The sequence below is a fragment of the Artibeus jamaicensis genome, unplaced genomic scaffold (genome assembly GCF_021234435.1).
Source record: "Artibeus jamaicensis isolate MK-2021 breed Jamaican fruit bat unplaced genomic scaffold, CSHL_Jam_final contig_1015, whole genome shotgun sequence".
Classification (NCBI taxonomy): domain Eukaryota; kingdom Metazoa; phylum Chordata; class Mammalia; order Chiroptera; family Phyllostomidae; genus Artibeus; species Artibeus jamaicensis.
The window spans coordinates 16,132,631-16,152,534 of NW_026521194.1; the positions used below are offsets into that span (position 1 = coordinate 16,132,631).

General features: G+C 40.4%; 1 protein-coding gene across 1 annotated transcript in view; it reads right to left on the reverse strand.

The window, feature by feature from the left end:
- Positions 1-10,696: 10,696 nt before the first annotated feature.
- PTH2R (parathyroid hormone 2 receptor) overlaps positions 10,697-19,904 on the reverse strand; it is a 59,590-nt gene continuing 50,382 nt past the window's right edge. The window contains exons 11-13 of the mRNA XM_037166025.2: positions 14,321-14,459; positions 12,865-12,906; positions 10,697-11,847 (exon numbers count right to left, since the gene is read on the reverse strand). Of these exons, the coding sequence (XP_037021920.1) occupies positions 11,452-11,847; positions 12,865-12,906; positions 14,321-14,459 (577 nt within the window). The 3' untranslated portion in view covers positions 10,697-11,451. The remainder of the gene's footprint in view (positions 11,848-12,864; positions 12,907-14,320; positions 14,460-19,904) is intronic.

A 19,904-nucleotide genomic window follows, 5' to 3' on the forward strand; every position in this document is an offset into this window, starting at 1 on the left:
ATTTCTTCCCCCAAAGAAAATATTTTTTTTTACTTTTCTCTTTATGTTTAAAATAGATCGGCATATCAGCTTATATACTAACATAAATCACTATCCAACACACACTTTTGATGTTCACACAAATTCAGTAAATACCGAACTTTTTGTTTTATCATTTACATGGTTCCATTTGTAAGCTATATTTCATGCTTAATTGCCGTTTGGAGAGGTACGTGTTATCCATTTCTTTTCAACTCCACAGAGTTTCATTGTGTTGTCTGCCTGTCCATGGTTTGCCCCTCATTTCCTCATGTGATTCTACTAGACTAAAAAAATATAGGAGGTTACATTTAAATACAAAATTATCCCCTAAATACATATAAAATTCATAGCTCTATATCTATACCCGCATTGCTATTTGATGGTTTTCTCAGAAGGCTAAGGCAAACAAAATAATAAATGAGGAAAAGTAAAATAAAGTTAACTAACTACATTCATTTTTACCATATGGACAACACTTGGGTCGGTGTGAAATACTTGTCTCAGCATTCCAAATGACTGCATGGAGTTTGGTCAGTCCAAGCTTTCAAACTTCTTCAATATTTTCAAAATACATTCCTGATTTCTCATCACTTTGCCTTCAAATATTCTTTTCATAATTATAAGTTATGTCTATTGAATAACCCAAAGTCAATTAATTTGTCTTCCAATCAAAATTATCTTGTTTGCCTTTATCGCTCTTTTTCTGGTCTTCTCTCTGATGTAACTAACCGAAGCACCTTCAAGGAGGTTCATAAAAATGTAGGGTCTGGGTCTCCCAATTTAGTAAGCAGATTTATGCATGTGTGGCCATTTCTCTAGTTACTTTTTCATAATCTATCTGCCCATCTGGCTTTAAGTTTCTTAAGAAAATGTATAGAAAAATCTCAAAAATTATTTCCATTAACATCATTGAACAGTCTTAGATTCTATACAGAATTCCTGAACTCATTGTTACAAGCCTAAAGCAACTTAAAAATATGCATATAAAAATTATAATGATAAGCATGTATGTGCTAAGACCACCAGCAACTACTACAACAAATTATATACCATCTTTGATAGTACTTGTGCTATTAGGTAGCACATAAAGGTTTGCATTAAGAAAAGTGCTTACAACTCAAAAAGTAGGGAGCTGAACTGGAAGGAGAAAAGTGTAGGTCTGAGAAGGTCACAGGAAAAATGTGATGGAAGGCAGATCAGAAATAACAGTGCTTGGCTGAACTGGTGGTGGATGTGAGGAGATGGACACCAAGCTCAGAACACAAGAGGTCAGCCCAGACCTGGAAAAGTACGTGAGATCCCGGAGGCTGTGGGTGCACAGAACTCTCAGAGACTTGTGAGATTATCCGCAGTAGGAATTCTGAGTCATTCATCCTTTTATCGGCTCTATCTATCACAGAGCCTGGCATGTAAAAGGGTATGCGACATGTGAATGAAAAGGAAACCCATCTGGGTTAAAATCCAGTTAGTTCATGGTAGAGGTACACCACACCTGCCTCCCCAGTCATCTCTCTTTTTTGCTCTTTGTTTTCCTCAAATAATACTGATTTTCATTGTTTTCAGAACACTCAGAGCTCTTCCAAGCTGAAGAATTTTGCCCTTGCTGTGCCATTTGCTTTTTTTTTCCATAGCTGTCTTTTGTCTCAGCTCAGAAGCCACAGCTTCAAAAGAAGGGCTTTCCCTGCCTACTGTCTCTGAAGCATCTCCCTGAACATCACTCTCTGTCACAGCACCCTGTTAATTTTCCTCACAGCACCCCACTCTGTCCGAAACTACCTCATCTGTGCAAGGTTTCGTTTGTTTACCGTGTGTGCTTTCTTCCCAAAGAATACAATCATGCTGAGAGTGAAGACCCTGTCTACCTTGTTCACTGCTTTAATCTCTGCTGCTGAACACAGCCTGGTGCATATTAAATATTTGTTGAATGAATAAAATAAACTTCAAAATAAACTGCAACTTTTTGTTTCAATACACTTTGGGTTGACAATGGCAGAAAAGCCTTGACAGCAGGCAAACAAATAAGGAATGTGTTGGTTTCATCATTGAAGAGCTTATATATGAAATGAAGGGATTCTTACCTCAGCATCACCAGGATTCGAGAGTCAGCTTTGCCCCTTTGGGGCTGGCTCTCTTGTCAAGCTGTGTGATAACAGCTTCAGGCACACATCTTAACAATCAGTCTGGTAAGAAAGAAAGTTTCTTCTTCCCCAGAGCCCAACGTTCATTGGTCAGGCCCTCGTGGACCACCCAATAACTAGCCAGAGGGAAGAAATAAATTGCTTGATTGCAGCCTAAGAAGTCCCACTTGGGAGTTGTAAGTGGCATGGATCCCACTTAAATCACGTGCCAGAGAATCGGGGAGGGGTGGTTTCCTAATGTGGAGTATTGTTACCAGAAAGAACAACAGGTACTGGGCAGCAAAAACCAGAGGTTCTCGGTGGCATCTTTCTCCTAATCCCTTCATTGCCACCAATCATAGCTTGGTTCACACCTGCCTTAGTATTTGAACATCATTTAGCTTTACTCAGTTCTACTAATTCTGATCAGATGAGGAAAACACAAAGGAGCGCAGAGGGTGTGTTATTTAATATTCCTTTAATTGTTCGTGACTATTTCTTTGCTCCTACTTAACCTTTTCTAGATTATTTTCATACAGCCTGGGAGTTATTTGAAAAATACACATCTGCCTTTTTCTGCTTACGTCTCTTAAGGTTTCCTTAGCCCCTTTAAGTTACAGCAAGGGACACAAGCCCTTCCCAATATCCTCCCTGCCTCCCTCTCCAGTCTCATCTCTTACATCGCTTCTTTCACAGCTCACATTTCCTCAAATGTACCACTTTTCCAACCTTTATAGCTTTCTGACTGCAAGCTCAACCTCCTGGAATACCTTCCTCCCTTCTCTGCCTGCTCACTTCTGCTCTTCTTTAGAGACTCTGCGTTACTCCAGAAAGCCCTCTTTCTACTCCATGTCTGAACCAACTACCTCCCTTTCGTGTCCCCATTAATGACCTTTTCTCCCAACAGTATTTAAACTTGACCTTGAGTATCTTGACAGTAGGGATAGGGTGTTATTTGTATATCTTAAATTTATGATTTTTAAAAGGAGTTCAATAGATGTTGGTTAAACAACAAAAAAGTGAGTCATCATGCCACTGCCACTCAACTGAAAATTTCCAAGATTGTAAGGGAATAGTCTAAAACTCTACAATGAAGAAATTCTACACATTATTTACTTTAACTCTAATCAATGAATGTATATATGCATGAAACCGAAGATGAAAAGCAAACAATGAAATTACTGTGACTGTTTCATTTACAAAGGACCATGTGTAGTATAGATTTCATTCTAGAAACTGATGCCTTCACAGAAGGGAAACTGTCAAGCACAAAATACACAGAAGAGTTTATGTTGTATGTTTGATGATGTTGTCACTCATATCACAAAACTACAGGAGTTGAGCTCCAGGTCTGACCTTTTACCAACTCTATCCAGTGTGACAGAAATTCTACTATAATAAAAATAACATTCAAAAAATGGGGGAGGTGAAGTAGGGAGGGGAGAAAGGCTTGACCAGAGAGAAAATAGTGACAAAATGACAACTCCATCTCCAAACGCTAAAGTCTCCAGACCACTCTTTCATCATTTCCTCCACCCCAAGGGTTTCAAAAACTTTAAAATCAAATTGTAACTAGAAAATTTGAATTGTAATTCATGAATGTGAAACAGGTAGAAGGCTTGCTATGCAAACAACTAAAAACAAATGTTTAACATTTTTTGATAAAGGCATTCAGCAAAAGTGGGGTTAATATAAGATATATTTATAAGCCAAAGTAGTTTGGTATGTGTTTTTGTTAATATGGCAACTCAACCATATCAAATATTTGATATAAAAAAATTCAAGTGGAGTTAGAATATGATAGTCATACTGATCTTCTAAATTTATTCCCAATTTGCTAAAATAAGATTTTTTGAAACTATTTTTTGAATAGTTTATATTTACAGAAAAGTTGCAAAGATAGTAAACCTCTTGCCTAACAATGGGTTTCCCATTTCAACATTTTATACAGGGGTAGGCAAAAGTAGTTTTACAGTTGTTTGTATGAAAAATAATACAATAATAAATAATAATACAAGAATGAATTCTGTTTTGCATACTCACAATGTAAACCTACTTTTATACACCCCAGTATTACCATTGTCTGTCAAAAATTAACAACTAATATTGGCACATTTACTACTAACTAAACTCCAGACTTTTATTTGGATTTTACCAGATTTTACCTTAATCTCCTCTTTCTGTTGCATTTAGTCATCATATATCTATCTCCAATCTCTGCCAACCATGACAGTTTCTCAGCCTAACCTCTTTTCATGACCTTGACAGTCTTGAGGAGTATTAGCCAATTATGCTGTCAAATGTCCCCAATCTAGGTCTATCTGTTGTTTTTCTAATGATTAAACCAAGGTCAATATGTGTCAGGGAACTAGTGCTTACTAAAGTAGTCCTATTTTAAAGAGTCACTTTCTTTGTGTGCAAGAAAGCCTGTGAAAACCTCCTTCATTTATTCTGTCCATAACCCAACCCCAGAACGAGATCCAGCAAGATTAGAGCACACATGGTTGTTCTGATCCAAGAGCACATTTTAAAGAGTTCCTATGATTAAGTGATACATTTTTTCCAAGCTACAGTAGCTTTGAAAATGTTACATGATCCACTTACTCAATGGTAATACCCCTCATCTAAGCTAAATTGCCTGTCTTTCGCCTGCACAGGTTGGCATTTTTCTGAGGCCCTCTGTCACCATGCTGTGGGGAGGTCAAGGTGAGCAGACTTTGGAAACATCTTTGGTCAGCAAGGATCTGCTATATGTCTTAGAGATGTGAAAAAAAAGTTACATTTAGAAGAAACTAGCAACAAAACAAAAAGACAACCAACCAAATGGCAGAAGATATTTGCAAACTTTAGCTCCAACAAGGGATTAATATCCTAAATGTATAAAGAACTCACAGAACTCTACACCAATAAAACAAACAATCCAATTACAAAATGGGCAGAGAACCTGAACAGACACTTCTCCCAAAAAGACTTACAAATGGCCAATAGATATGTGAAAACATGCTCAACTTCACTAACTACTAGGTAAATGCAAATCAAAACTACAATGAGATACCACCTCACACCTGTTAGAATGGCCATTATCAACAAGGCAGGTAATAACAAGTGTTGGAGAGGATGTGGATGAAAAGGGACCCTCGTTCACTGCTGGTGGGAGTGTAAACTGGTACAGCCACCATGGAAAACTGTATTGAGGCTCCTCAAAAAATTAAGACTAGAGTTACCATATGACCCACCAATCCTTCTTCTGGATATCTCCCTAAAAATTCTGAAAACATTTATTCACAAAGATATATGCATCCCTATGTTCACTGCAGCATTTTGCATGGTTGTCCAAGACATGGAAACAACCAAGGTGTCCTTTGGTAGATGATTGGATAAAGAAGATGTACACAATGGGATACTAGTCAGGCACAGAAAATGATGAAATACTGCCACTCGTGACAACACGGATTGATCTGGAGAATATTTTGCCAAGTGAAATAGGTCAGTCACAAAAAGCTAAGAACTATATGATTTCACTCATATGTGGAATATAAAACCGAAACTCATAGACACAGCCAACAGTACGGCAGTTACCAGAGGGAACGGTGGGGGAGGGAGTTGTAAAAGGTAAAAGAAGCCAAATATACGGTGACGGAGATGTGACTTTGGGTGGTGGGCACATGGTGCAATATACAGATCATAGAAATGCGCACTTGAAGCCTATGCAATCTTTTTTGTTTATTTATTTGCATTTTTCATTGAATTTATTGAGACAACATAGGTTACTAAAACCATATGGGTTTCAAGTGTGTGATTCTATGATACATGATCTGTATATTACATCATGTGCTCACCGCACAAAGTTAAATATAATCTTATTCATCAATGTCACTCCAAGAAATTTAATTTTTTAAAGACTTTATTTATCTTTAGAGAGAGGGGAAGGAAGGAAGGAGGAGAGGGAGAGAAACATCGATCGGTTGCCTCTTGTATGCACCCTGACCAGGGACTGAACCCACAGCCTACGCATGTGCCTTGAATCAAACCGACGACCTTTCACTTTACGGACAATGCCCGACCAACCGAGCCACACAGCCGGGGCCAAGTTTGTATAACATTAAAAAATTTTTCAATATTATACAAACTCACAGCTTCATATGCTGAATTAGGCATTTAAATCATTAGCAAATGAACCACATAAGCTCCCCAAATGAGATGAGTTTTGGGAAGAGATTAGAGGTCTAAGTAGGAGCTGAATTTCAATGCTCACCGCATTAAATCCAGAGTCAGTGACAGATGAGGGTGTTTACCATGTTGCCTGGTTCTGCACCATTTATAGATACTGCCATTGCTGAGTGGTTTCTGTAATAGTGAATAAGTGCAAAACTACATAAAAGCTATCTGTAAATGCCACAAAGATGAGTAATCTAAAGTAAAATTGTCAGAAGTCGTTTCTACAACAATATGTGGGCAAATTTCCCATGGTCTCATGAGACAGCTTAAGAACAGGACTTGGATCTTTATATCTCTCCAGATATTTTGGGTAGAATTAAAAGAAGGGTTTAGATTTAAAAGTTATTTTTTATTGTTATAGTCGTGAAATACTGAGAGACAAATACTTTAATCTGAAACTATAATCATGTTACTATATTTTATATTCCTATAACTATTGCTAATTCTACTATTAAAATAAATGAACTAATTCCTTTTTGTTTCCTTATTGACTTTTTATACTATTAGTCTCTTGATAAAGAAAGTAAAAAGAGCCACGTGAGTGAGGGAATAATCAGGGGCCTTGGAGTCGAACTGAACTGGTTCAAACCATGGCTCAGTCACTCCGACCTGGAGCAAACCACCTAACTTTTGATTGTCTCAACATTTTTGTGAAATGGCAAAAACTACATCGTAGTGTGTTATGAAGATTATATAATAATATGCTGAAAATACTGAGCTCAACTCTTAAAGCAAAGTGGGTGTCCTTCAGCTATTTTCCTGTGCTATTCCTAAACAACCCACAGGGACAAGGCCATCTCTTCAGCAGAGAGCATCCCAGGATGAGCAGGGAAGAGCTTTCCTGAGTAAGTGGTGGCCTGTGTGTTAGGGAGAGGGTCCGACAGTGGAGGACATAGGCAGAGCAGGCTTGATGAGAGAAAAAGACTGCAATCCAACTCATACAACTAGATATTGAGTAACTCTTCAGAAAACATAAGAATGTTCTTCACAGATTTGGAATAAACCCAACCATGTAAATATTTACATTTCTAAAATGAAACAACCGCTGGTGAGAGTGTGAATTATAGTTAAATGGCAAGTGAGCCAACACTCCTTCGTGCAAACACATCACATAAAACACCACAAACAGCAGCAAGAAGTAAACTCCGTGGAGCATGCAGGCAACAACAATGACATAGTCTAAGTGAGCAGTTGTTGAAGTTCTTTCCAGATAGGCAAGCAATGTAAACCTCTGAAATAGGTCTCCATAGATGTCATAACAAATTATGACAAGCTCAGTGGCTTAAAGCAATACCAGTGTATTATTTGTACAGTTCTGTAGTTTAGAAGTCCAACAAGGGTCTCACTCAATAGGGCTGTTTTCCTGTTTTCCTTTCTGGAGGCTCCAGGGGAGAATTCATTTCTTTGTCTCTTCCTAGCTTCTCTGCCTACACCACTTAGTTTAGGGCCCTTTCTGCCATCATCAAAGTCAGCAACAAGCACGGTCCTTATATACACCCTTCTGGTCTTCTCTTCCACCTCCCTCTTCTACTTCTGAGGGCCTTTGTTACTAGTATACCAGCCCACCCAGACAACCCAGGATAATCTCCCTGATTAGTAATCTTTAATTCTACTCACAACCTTCCTCTTTGCCAAGTAATCTAACATTGTCACAAATTCGGGGGAGTGGGGGTACTCGATTTGTTCTACCATAATCTCCAAAGGAGATTACCTCTGAATTCTGTAACATTAATCTCTGGGGATAAATCATATACTGCAACTCACATGTACCTTATGCATTTCTTTCCAACCATTCAAAAACAGAGGAGTACCTTTTCTGACAACTTTAGAACCTGCAAAGCAAAGGTATTCCTTGTTATTTAACAAGAGCAGAAAGAGGCAACGCTATAAGAGCTCTGAGAGCTGATTACACTCAGTGATGAAAATGGATTATCACTGATTGTCAGGCTTTCTTTGGCTCCAAGAGGAACAGGATATCAGAATGTAATATCCATGTCAACAAGCCTTCTAAGGCCGTCTTCAACCTCTGGAACCTATCATATCATTTCACCCACTTGCATCTAGGAATTGCTGTATTTCCAAAGGGAAGAATATTGCTGTATTAGCAGTAAGTATCTCCCGGTGAGGGCTTAGAAAGGAAGCTTCAAATGGTGTGTGTGGGATTGAAAGCACAGACATTGTGAAATGAATTTTTCTCTTAATGGGCTCATCTAAACAGAATATTTGTTAGTATACCAAACTTAAGTTAAATACCACTACATAAAAAAACTTCACTGCTTAATTTACTAGAAAAATTAAAATCATATAGAATGTCATACCCCCTCCCCAAAAATATTTTAGAAAACTGGGGTAAAGTTCTACGTACATACATTGTCTAGATCAGAGGATGGAGCCCAAAAGGTGGTAGAAATAATTGGACGTGGCTAGGAAAACCCTGGGCATACTGGAGCCGTTGCCCCATCTGGAAAGGCCAGCCACCAGCCACCACGCAGCGGCAGCAGCTGACTGCCGTCACCCAGTGACAGAGCAATAAAACACAGTAACGGACCAACCTTAGCTTCTCAGCCAGTAGTTGGCACCTTTGGGTCTCAATCAGCCAATCCTTGATTAACTACCTGATATTTGACTTGATAAAATATAGAGAGTAGTATAACTTATTGTCTTAGCTGACTAATTGGATACAAACATCATCCAAACCTAGAAGAAAAAAACATGTGGACGCGGATGAGATCAAGAGCCTTAGAAACTGAGGGATGCCTTGTTTCTCGAGGGAGCGGAGTACGCCTTGTGTTTGGTTGTGGCCCCAGCACGTAGTGTAGGGTCTGTCCCATAATAGGGTCGAAGTACACATTTGTGAGTTAATGAATGACCAAACTTTAAGGACAACATTGGTAGCTCTGAAGGCATGATTCGTACTTGTAATGTAAAGAAGTAGTAGTCTAGCCTTAGATTTCAAGGTTGGCTTAGAAAGTAAAAACCCTTAATATTTTCTATATTATTCATTAGATAGATAGATAGATAGATAGACTAACAATTATTATATTGCAATGACCAATGAGGCCTTTTATAATATGATGGGGCAAAAGGGGTTGAACTGAAAACAATAATGTAACAACAACCCAAACCAAGTATTTGTGTGAAATTTTTATGTTATGAAGTCCTTTCAATATGTGACTCCTCTGATCGTCAGATCATGTCTCCAAGGTAGACATATTATTTCATTTTAAAGAATGCGAACAACAAAGGAAGTTAACTGATTGGGCAAAGCCTTGCACAAAGCTCGCAGCGGAGCTGCTCTTCCTCTCCAGCTCAGCCCACCATGGCTCTCTCCCAACAGGGAGGCAGCGTGGGGTGTGACCATGTAGAGACGAATCAGATTAATTAAATACGCACAACAGCACCCTCATGAACCAGAGGGGAAGGAAAAGGCCTACACTGTGGCGCAGCGGAGGGAGGGAGGGAGGAAGGAAGGATCAGGGAAAGAGAATGTAATGTTTGTCGAGAGGGTGTGTAGACATCAGAGCACATTACTCATCACGACGCGATGTGTGTGGTGGTTAAATCATTCAGTAAAATGAAACAGGTTGCATGGACCAGTGTCATTTCATCTGAAAATGCACTGTTCTGTGATATTTTCATTTCCTGTGTGTATCTGTCCACCCCCACCAGAGAGAAAACTTCATGAGGTTCAGCAGCTAAAACACAGAACAGTAAGAGCTCCAGAAGTACTCTCCACACAGAAAGAATTCAGTTAAATTTTTTGAAGTGGCTAATGGGTGACATTATAGTGGTGACACTATAGCATAATGGTTAAGAACATGGCCTTGAAGTCAACAGATCTGTGTCTGAAACCATGTCCTGTCAATGCCTGGCTGTGTGACTTTGGGTAAGTTACTCCACCTCTCTGAGTCATGATATCATTTGTAAAAAGGGTGACAGTGATACAACTTATTCCATAAGTTTGTAGTGAGGATTAAATAATGCCTGCAAACACCTAGCAGGATGCTGGCTACCTGACATGCACTCATTTACTCAGTAGTAAATGTTTTACTACTGCAACATACTGAAATGTCAAGTTAAAAAAAGTACTGGAGCTACATGCCGATCTCTGCACATGTAGAGAAAGGACATTTGCTCAGTTCCCAAAAACAAGCTGAGATGCTGAGAGAAAATCTTAAAAAGTGACCCAAAATGTATTTTTAAAACAAACTTTTAATTTATCCCACATGCCATTTGGAATATAGTAACAGAACAAAGTAGAAAAAAGCATAGGCGCAGTGTGATTTACGATCAATATAAATGATTTTTCATTATGATCAATATAAATGATTTACGATAAATAGAAATGATTACAGATAGGATTAGTCTGCAGACACCAGCTCACTGACAGAAAAACTTTATGACAGGTCAAGGTGTACAAAGGAATGAAGACCTGAGGCATGGCTGGTCACAGAGGGGGACATTCAGAAGGACAAATACGTGCAATATTCTTTTTAAAGTAATTTTTCCTTGTTCCTGGAAAGAAACAAGTTTAGCCATCATCGGCGCATTATCCTCCCAAGTCCAGCTCGCTCACTTTCCTGTGTGCACTTGTTCTTCATCCTCAGTCTCTGATCGCTCATTTTCAGACCCTGATCGCTCTTACACACAGGCAGAGTGAGTGCCAGGATAGGAGTATGTTCAAGCCGGAAAGAAGGAAAGAGAATACTAATGTCCTAGAAGGAAACTGACACATACCAAATGATCTCTATCATACTCAGAGTGGTGTATATATAAGAGAAATTTAAGCCAAGCAATTAAAACGTGTTCTACCCAAAAGTAGAAGAAAAATAAACACAGAGCAAGTATCACACATTGATTTAGAGGGGAATCTGATGCCAAAATAAGGTAACAAAGTCCGCCACTGACACCTCTCCTTTTGTATCTTTACTATTTCTAAGGAGCCAATTCATGGAGCCTGAAGTGTTTGTAAAGTGCCGCTTCACCCCTGAATTTTCAGCTCTGGGGCTCAAGCAGATGAATGAGAGCCAATCCCTTGGACCATCAGCTCTAGGACAGTCAGATGGGCCAGTTCTTCTGAGCCACAGATGTTGAATCAGAGAACATCCTCTCCTTCTCCTTTGCTTCCTTCAGGGCCTGGGGTACATTCCAATGGTCTGGAAGACACCTCCATTAGAGTTTCATCTCCCTGCCACACGTTACCTTCCTTGGTCTCCTCCTGGATCAAGTGTGGCAGGCAGTCCTGCTCAGAGTTACTCCAGACATAGCCAGGTAAGGTCACATGGCTTTCAGGTTGTTGGCTGGCCATCTTGGTCGCTTTGCTGGAGATGAGCACCATTCGAGTGCTGGTGGCCATCTGCGACTGGCTGCTGATGCTGTGCGTCATGGTGGTGAGCACGGAGCCGTATCTGTGGCCGCCACATGGGGGCGTCCGTTTCCAGTCGACAGAGAGATTCCACCGGCTCCACATCTTCTTCACCTCAGCCTGAACCTAAACAGCGAGAACCATATGGTGCATCAGAAACCATCAGGGAGACCCTGCCGCTTTGTTAGATGAATGTTTGCCCCAATTGCAGTGAATGTAATAGTCATTAATTAAGGCTCTGATGTGTGCCAGGGACTTTTCATATGTATACTCTCTCAGTCTCAAAAAATCTGCAAGGCAGGTATTATTACTGGAGATGAGCAAACTGAGGCTTACAAAGAGGATAAAGGGCATTGTCCAAGATTAGTATTTTGATGGAGGCTGAAACACAGCCAATGGCAATATCTCACTTGTGGGAGAGGAAAAAGAGGACTCGGGTTGAAAGAGAAAGAGAGATTAATAGTGGCAGCTATGGCTGAGGAACGGCATGACAGGAACTCAGCCTGAGATGTGACTCTATCACCTTGCATAGGTATATGAAGGAGGAAGACAGGAGAGGACTGGACTCTGAGAAGCAGACACTCAAATGCAGTCCTAATGGGGTGGGGCTCTCGTTTCCATTCACTGGCTGGAGAGTGAATTCCACCGCTGTGGCCACTTTCCAGACGGAAGCTTATCTGGAAGTTCCATAGAGGGTGGAAACCTGGAAAGCTCATGTCACCTAAAAGGACAGTTCAGTTATTCCCCTTCAGCCAACTCCTGGACAATGGTGAATTGTCCCACCACCACCTTGTAGTTTAAAAAATGTCAAAGTGTTCTAATGGATTTGTCCTGAGAATACATATTTAAGTTTTTTATAGAACTTGAAATCGATTAATAAATTTAAGCATGAACTGGAATATGAAGTCCACGTTCCTTCCGAGTCTCAGTTTGCATTCAATGAGGTTTTTTTTTTTTTAATATCAGGGTTTATAAATGAATTGACCTTATTTTATTGAAACTAATTCTATTTCTCAAAATAATTTATGATGAAAACATCTCTTCTCTCCCTGGCCATGCCGTCCCATGACTCCCGGGGACCCTAAAGAGCTTCGGCGACATCGGGATGGAGACCCGTGGGCCGTCGGGGGCCCCTTAGCCTACCTCCCCGTTGCAGTAGCAGTAGACGATGGACACGAAGAAACCCTGCAGAACGAAAGGGCACGTCAGGTGCTGGCCATGCATGGAGTTCCCCGCACTACACTGGCTCGTGTCAAATGAGTCCTTCGGAAAATGTTTTCTTATTCCCTCCCAACGTCTCCAAATCCTTAAGTGCACATTAAATTTGCCTGAGATCTTTCCTTGATAGTAGCTGAACCAAGCAAGTAACTGAATACAACATGGCGAAATACAAAGAACTGATTTCTCTTCTATTCGTTTCATTTATGTTGCCACTCAAGGGTCACTGAATATCCCCTGGTTGGTAAGAGATATTTATGCACTGTGAATGCTGGAAATTACAGACATCGGGTATTGTCTAGTAAAAAAGACAAAGGGTTGCTTTCATTCATTTGAAAATACTTATTGAGCTTATGCAATGTGAAGTGCGCGTGTGCCAGGGATAAACAGTTGGATCGAGACAGACATGGTCCTTGTTCTCTTAGACCTTACATTCTAGAAGGAAATACAAATGGATAAAACATAAACAAATGGCCACACAAGAAAAATGTATGACGATAAGGGCTCTGCAGGCAAAACAAGTGGTGTTGACAGAGAAGAATGAAGATGAATTAGGTAAGACACTCAGTGAAGACCTCTCTGAGGCGGTGACACGTAAGCTGGTTTGGGTGACAAGAACAAGTTAGGCCTTGTAAATATTAAGGAGAAGAACATTCCGAAAGCCCGGACAACCCCGAGGCAGGAATGAGCTTGAGGAACCTGCCACGCAGGGCTGCGCACACCAGGAAACGGCATTTGGATTTTATTCTGAGTGCAACAGGAAGCCTCTGGATGCTTCTGCCAGATAAGCAGCACGATCAAACGTACGTTTTAGGTTCTTCAGACTATTGTAGGGAGACGAGAGGGAAGGAGGGAGGTGGCGGCAAACACCGGCCCAGGAGGAAGGATGAGGAGGCGCCTGCAGTGATCCATGTGACGATGACAGTATTACTTTCAAACAAGATAAAATGCGTAGAAGCCACTTCTTCCTCTTTTTTAACTCCTTGTAGAAGCCACTTCTTCCTCTTTTTTAACTCCTTTATTTCCTCATCCCTGCCTTCTCCTTCTGTTTTCATTCGTTTTCCATACCCACACAGAGTGGGTACGGAAAACTCAGCACCTGAGTCCTGCAGGTGGTACACAGCTTAAAACACACCTTCTCACCCCCCAGTGATCCGTCGCATGGATTACTACTTCTCGACTGTGAGGAACAGCTCCTGCTGTGGTCACAGGCTGACCTGACCTCTGCAGGATGGAAAAGCACAGGCAGCAGAGGAGAATAGCGCCCCCTCATGACCTCAGGAGACCGTGCGAGAAAGCCAGAGGGGCAGAGGAAGAGGCGGCAAGGGGCGGGGGCAGAAAAAGCAAATCACAAAAACCACTTCACTAGATGGCGCTCTACCTGAAAGGAATTGAAGAAGAGCTCACAGTGCATCCGAATCTCCCACCCGAGCCCTGAGAAGGAGTGGGGCAGGCACACAAACACGATGTAATGCACTCCGAAGACCAGCACCAGGACCAGTGTGGATTTGGCCAGTTTCCTGCAGGAGAGTGCAAAGCCTTTGTACTGATCAATTTGGCGTGCCTTTCCGCAGAGACGGCTTGCTGGGACAAAATCAAGCTTAGCAGAGCTAACAGGGGCCGGCTTTCCCCATCTGTCTGGATCCCAGGTCATCTGCTAGTTTTCCCCCTCTCTCCTCTTCCTGTCACTTTTATACTAAATCAGGTAGTTTATTCTCACTTCCCATGATTATTACCCCCTAAGTCTCTCTAATCTCATTTCTGCTCTTCTTGCTTAAAGAATACTCATTTTCATAAAGCCATGAAATGCCTTATTTTTTCCAGCCCCAAGTCCTCTTGAATTTTGATGTTTGAGATTTAAGTAAGTATTACCTCCATTTAAATTAACTGTCTTTACTTTTGTAGGCACCATTTTGGCTTGTGTTGTTCATTTTCAAATCAACTATTCCCTAGTTTCTTTGTACACTTGGATCTCCTTTATCATTTCACATTTTGTTAGGTGCTACAGGTAGTCACCTTCCCTAAACAGTCTATGTCAAAATATTCAACCTCAAGTTGTCTATAGTTTTAGATTTCATTTTGGGGTTTGAGGGGTTGAAAGCAAATCAATTTTACTTTACTTTAACTGCCTTTCTCTATATTTTTTCTTGCATATTTGGAGAAATGATAGGTTTCTGATTTTATGGGTTGACTCTAAAGTGGCCCCCAATGATTTCCACCTCCTAGTGTTTATGGCCTTGTTAATTCTCTTAGTTTGAATGTGGGCAAGACCTGGGACTTGCTTGTAATGAACAGAGTACCGCTAAGATCACTTCTGTGATTAAGTTGCATGAGACTGTAATTTTCATCTTACAAAAAGACTCACTCCCTTGTTTAGTTCGGTGATGCAAATGACCATGCTGTGAGCTACTCAGCTGAGACCACCATGTGGCAAGGAGACATGGCACCTGGCCAACAGCCAGCGAGAAAGTGGATCCTGCCAACAACCACATGAACTTGAAAGTGAATTCTTCCCCAGTCCAACCTTAATGTGAGACTGTAGCCCTGACCTCCCCATTGCAGCCTTGTAAGACACCCTGAAGCACCCACAGAAGCTGTGAAAGAACAAGTATGTTATTTTAAGCCACTACATTTGTAATAATTCATTTGCACAATAGACAGCCAGTACAGCCAAGCCATCGTTTTCCAGTGTTTGGATTGGTTATTCCGTGTTTGAGCTTATTTGTTTGTTTTGTCTTTTGCACTGCCTATCCCAGGAACTGTCAAATCTGGCTTCTTCTCTCTTATCTCTCAAACACTCCTTTTTCTCTGTGAACCATTCATGCCCTGGTAATCTCAAACCATTGCAGCCGCCTTCCTTTCTCACTAGTCTTCCCTCTAGGTACTTTATTTACTTACTTTCTTTCATTTCTTACTTAGTTACTTATTAACCTACTTACTTACTTATTTTTCTTCTTGGAAATGAACTGTGTGGGCAAGTACTACTATTACACCGGACTGAGATGAAAGAAAACTGAGTTCAGTTCCAGACCTGAGACTAACTACTATGTGGTCAGAGTTCAGTTCTCTTATCTCTGACATGAGGGAGTGGGGCCCAGAAATCCATTGGAACAGCCTAAGACTTTCCTCAGGATCATCTAGGAGACACATCCTTTATTTTATCATAACTATCTTTCAGCTGCTGCAGAAGCTGGAATGTCCCATCATTCACAGTGAAATACCTAATTTAGACATTTGGACTGCTCATCATTCCACCTCATTCTCCTCTGCCTCTCTCACCTCTGTTCAGTACCTGGACCATCTGCTCCTCTGGGTTCAGGGCCGTCTGGTTGGCCTCCCATCCACAGTTTGCCCACTAACCTGTGCACTTTCTCTTATGCTGCTCCTAGTCCTCATATCTCATACCTTAGGTCACCTACAATCCACTTAATTTGAAAATTCTACCTTACATCCATTGTATTCAAGGCAGCATTCCTGATAAGACTATGGGTTTCTCTGACCTAACTAATCCTTTCACCTTTCAGAGGCTCCTTGGGATGTGCTTGTCCTCCCCCTGAATCCTGACCAGTGAGTGTATATCACTGTGTACATGGTCAGGACACAGAGAATACCTTCATGGCAGTAGTCTAACCAGATAAAGGGGCACAGCAGGTTCTGCATTTACTGAACCTTCGAAGTCTTGTGTAATATCACACTAAAAAGAAAATTGTTTCTTCCTTTAACACGAATGGATAAATATCCCCCTGGAAACTACTGTCAAATCTAGCTAACTTAGCTCCTACTGTGTATGCCTAGGACTGAAAAACTAGTTTAAAACAAAAAATAAAGCAGAGAAATACACTGTGAAATAATCAAAAGTTTAGCAAAAGTTTAGGGACAGTTTTGTTCCATGCAGAGTGAGACAAAGTTGTCAAAGACTAAAATTTAGTAGCTATCCTGCTAACTCAGCCATCCAGGTTTTCTCTTTGTCTATGACCAGACTCTGGTACAACTCTCTAGAGATAAAAGTCAATTTGTAGAAAACAGGCAGTACTTGAATTCATTTTTAATTGCTATGGAACACATTTAGTAGCTGAAACCCCACCTACCTATTATCTCTCAGTTTCTCTATGCCAGAAGGCCAGGCACAGTGTGGTTGGGTCCCCTGCACAGGGCATCACAAGGCTGGAATTAAGTTGTTGGCCAGGACCGCATTCTCACCTGGACCTCAGGGTTTTCTTCCAAGCTCATCCAGATGGCTAGCAGAGATCGGCTCCTTGCTATTGCAAGGCTGCTGCTGGTGATAGGTTTTTCAGTTCTGCAGAATTCCCTCAGGCTGTTTTCAGGCCCCAGCCTTAGGATCTCCCACAAGTCAGATTGCTTCTTCAAAGCCAGCAAGAGATCTCTCTCCAGGCTGCTGGGATGAAGTCTTCTATCACCTTCGCCATATAATGTAGCCTAAATCTGCTTCTCAGAGCAGTTCAAATAATTGCTGCCCATAGAAATGCAAATTGTGTCCAATGGAAGGCCACTAATTACAGCCCTTTGGTTATGGACATGTTTTGCTAATTCACATCCATTTGTCAATTCATTTCAGCATTCATTATTCTCTTTTAAACATACGTAATATCTTGCTAGTTCCTTCATTAATAAGTCAAATAAAATTTTTGAAATGTGTTCCTTTATATTTGTGTAAGAGTTATGGTTACATCCTCTTTTAAAACTGATCCTTCAAAGAGAGTGAACAAGTTAAAGTAGTGGTGCATCCCAGGCCAACATATGTACAGGTCATCTGTCTATTCACTTATAAAGATGGACTTTCCCACGGGTCAAATCAGTCAGCAGCCCTGGGCATTGATTTGGTTCAGGGTCCATCTGCTCACCGATGCACACTGTATATCTTTGCAGACCAGCTCTCTGAAAAGGCACAGCTGCCTCGTGAGATGACTCAGGGGTGAAAACTGGAAGTGGCCTTCTGGCTTGCCCAAAGCACAGTGCTGGCCCATAGGACAAAACCATGAGAATACACAAAGGGCAAATGCTTCACTGGACTCAGTGTCCTATGCAGAAAACAGATACCCAGTTCTTGTGATATCTCTTCCTGGGTGATCTCTCCCTGGGTAAAAAGTTCTGAAAAAGCTCTACTTGTCTTTTAAGAGTTAACTTAGCTTAAAAAAAAAAAAAACTATTCCTCTTCAATCCCCCTTGGCCTTAAATTAATCTTTCCTTCTTTTCTACACATGCACCCCTCTCTCTAGCTCTCTATCTCTTTCTCTTCTGGCAAGAGCCATGTGAGAGAACTTTTATGATCCCATGTCCAGGTGAAGACAGAGGCAAAGAATTCATCCAGAGTTACACGGTTAATAGTAGATTTGACTTTAAAATCTGTCCTATGTACTATCAAACTGCATAACAAATATTCATTGAACTTATTCCAAAAATATAAATATTAAATATGACCTTTGTCTAATATTAAATGGAAAGCCAAGTTAGCCAAAACATTCAAATGTTCTTTTCCAGTGAATCTTGCATTTTTCATCTCTCTCATATTTTTCTAGTCCTGGCAATTTTTGCTTAATTTGCAAAGGAATTGGGTTGTAATTTAAAAGAGAAAAAATGTATTAGTTCTAATGTAAAATCTGATTGGCTAATGGATTCACATCAACCTTGTTTTAAAATGAGTGACTGTAAATTACTGTCATGCAGGATGGCACCTGCAGGGGGTAGTGGGTGACAGGCATTTGAGGTCTCTAGGTATTATTTTTATAACTGCATGTAATTCTGCAGGTACCTCAAGGTAAAAGTTTTTAAAGCTAACTGAATTAATCCACTTCAACTTGAAGCCGTTATATGGATGGAGTGATATCATATACTTTTCAGAAGTCTCTTTCTATGTGTGCAGGCTCACCTGGGGAGACTCTGTTTTCAGTCCTTTAGACAGTAATATGCAAGGAAATGTGCTTAAAAGCAGTTTTAGGTGCCACAGTTTGGAAATACTTTTTTTTTCATTTTAACAGGAATATTTGAATATTTGACGAAAATAATAACCAAATAAAATATAAGTTTAAAGGTACAAAAATGAGTGGGTGTAAATTTAAATACTCTGTTAAGCCTCCCACAAGGAATATCACTGGGACAGAACACAGGTTTCATTTTCCTAAGTCTCTTTGTTTAAAAGTCAGAAGCTATTTGAACCGGATCCCCTGTGGCCTCAGAAACTGCATACTGAATTGAATTCCCAAATCCCTGCCAAGTCGGTTCCCACATTTTTCTCTCCAAAATATCATGCCCCACTACATTTTTACTTGTAGCTCAACTTTGTCAAAAATACTAAATATGTTTCTTCTAGGAACAAAATGTATTTGGGCTGAAAAATATGACAACTATTAGTCTAGACCATGTTCTAATTAATCACTTCAAATTTAAGAAACTTCTGGGCACCAGATTATTTAAAATTAATTATGAATTCTTTTTTTAAAAAAGACTTTATTTATTTATTTATTTTTAGAGAGTGAGGAAGGAAGGGAGGGAGAGAAACATTACTGTGTGGTCGCCTGTCGCACGTCTCCCACTGGGGACCTGGCCCACAACCCAGGCATGTGCCCTGACTGGGGATCGAATCAGTGTCCCTGTGGTTTGCAGGCCGGCACTCAGTCCACTGAGCCACACCAGCCAGGGCTAAAATTAACTATGAATTATTAATAGTAGAGTATTTTAATCCTTGGTAAGTTATTCTCTTCAATTATTCTGAGAAATAATCCCCATGAATGAACTCAAAACACTGTCTATCCTATTTTTAAGATGCTCTACCCCTCGCCCTCTCCAGAGGTTCTCAAATTGCTTGGGCAACTTTTTAACTGAAAATGCAAGTTCATATCATTCAGAACCACAGAAATAAGTTGCTTTTATTCAGAACTGATTCAGAAATAAGAAGCTTTCCAACACCATTGCACTTTTTCACTTTCTGAAGAAGAATGAAAGGCTAC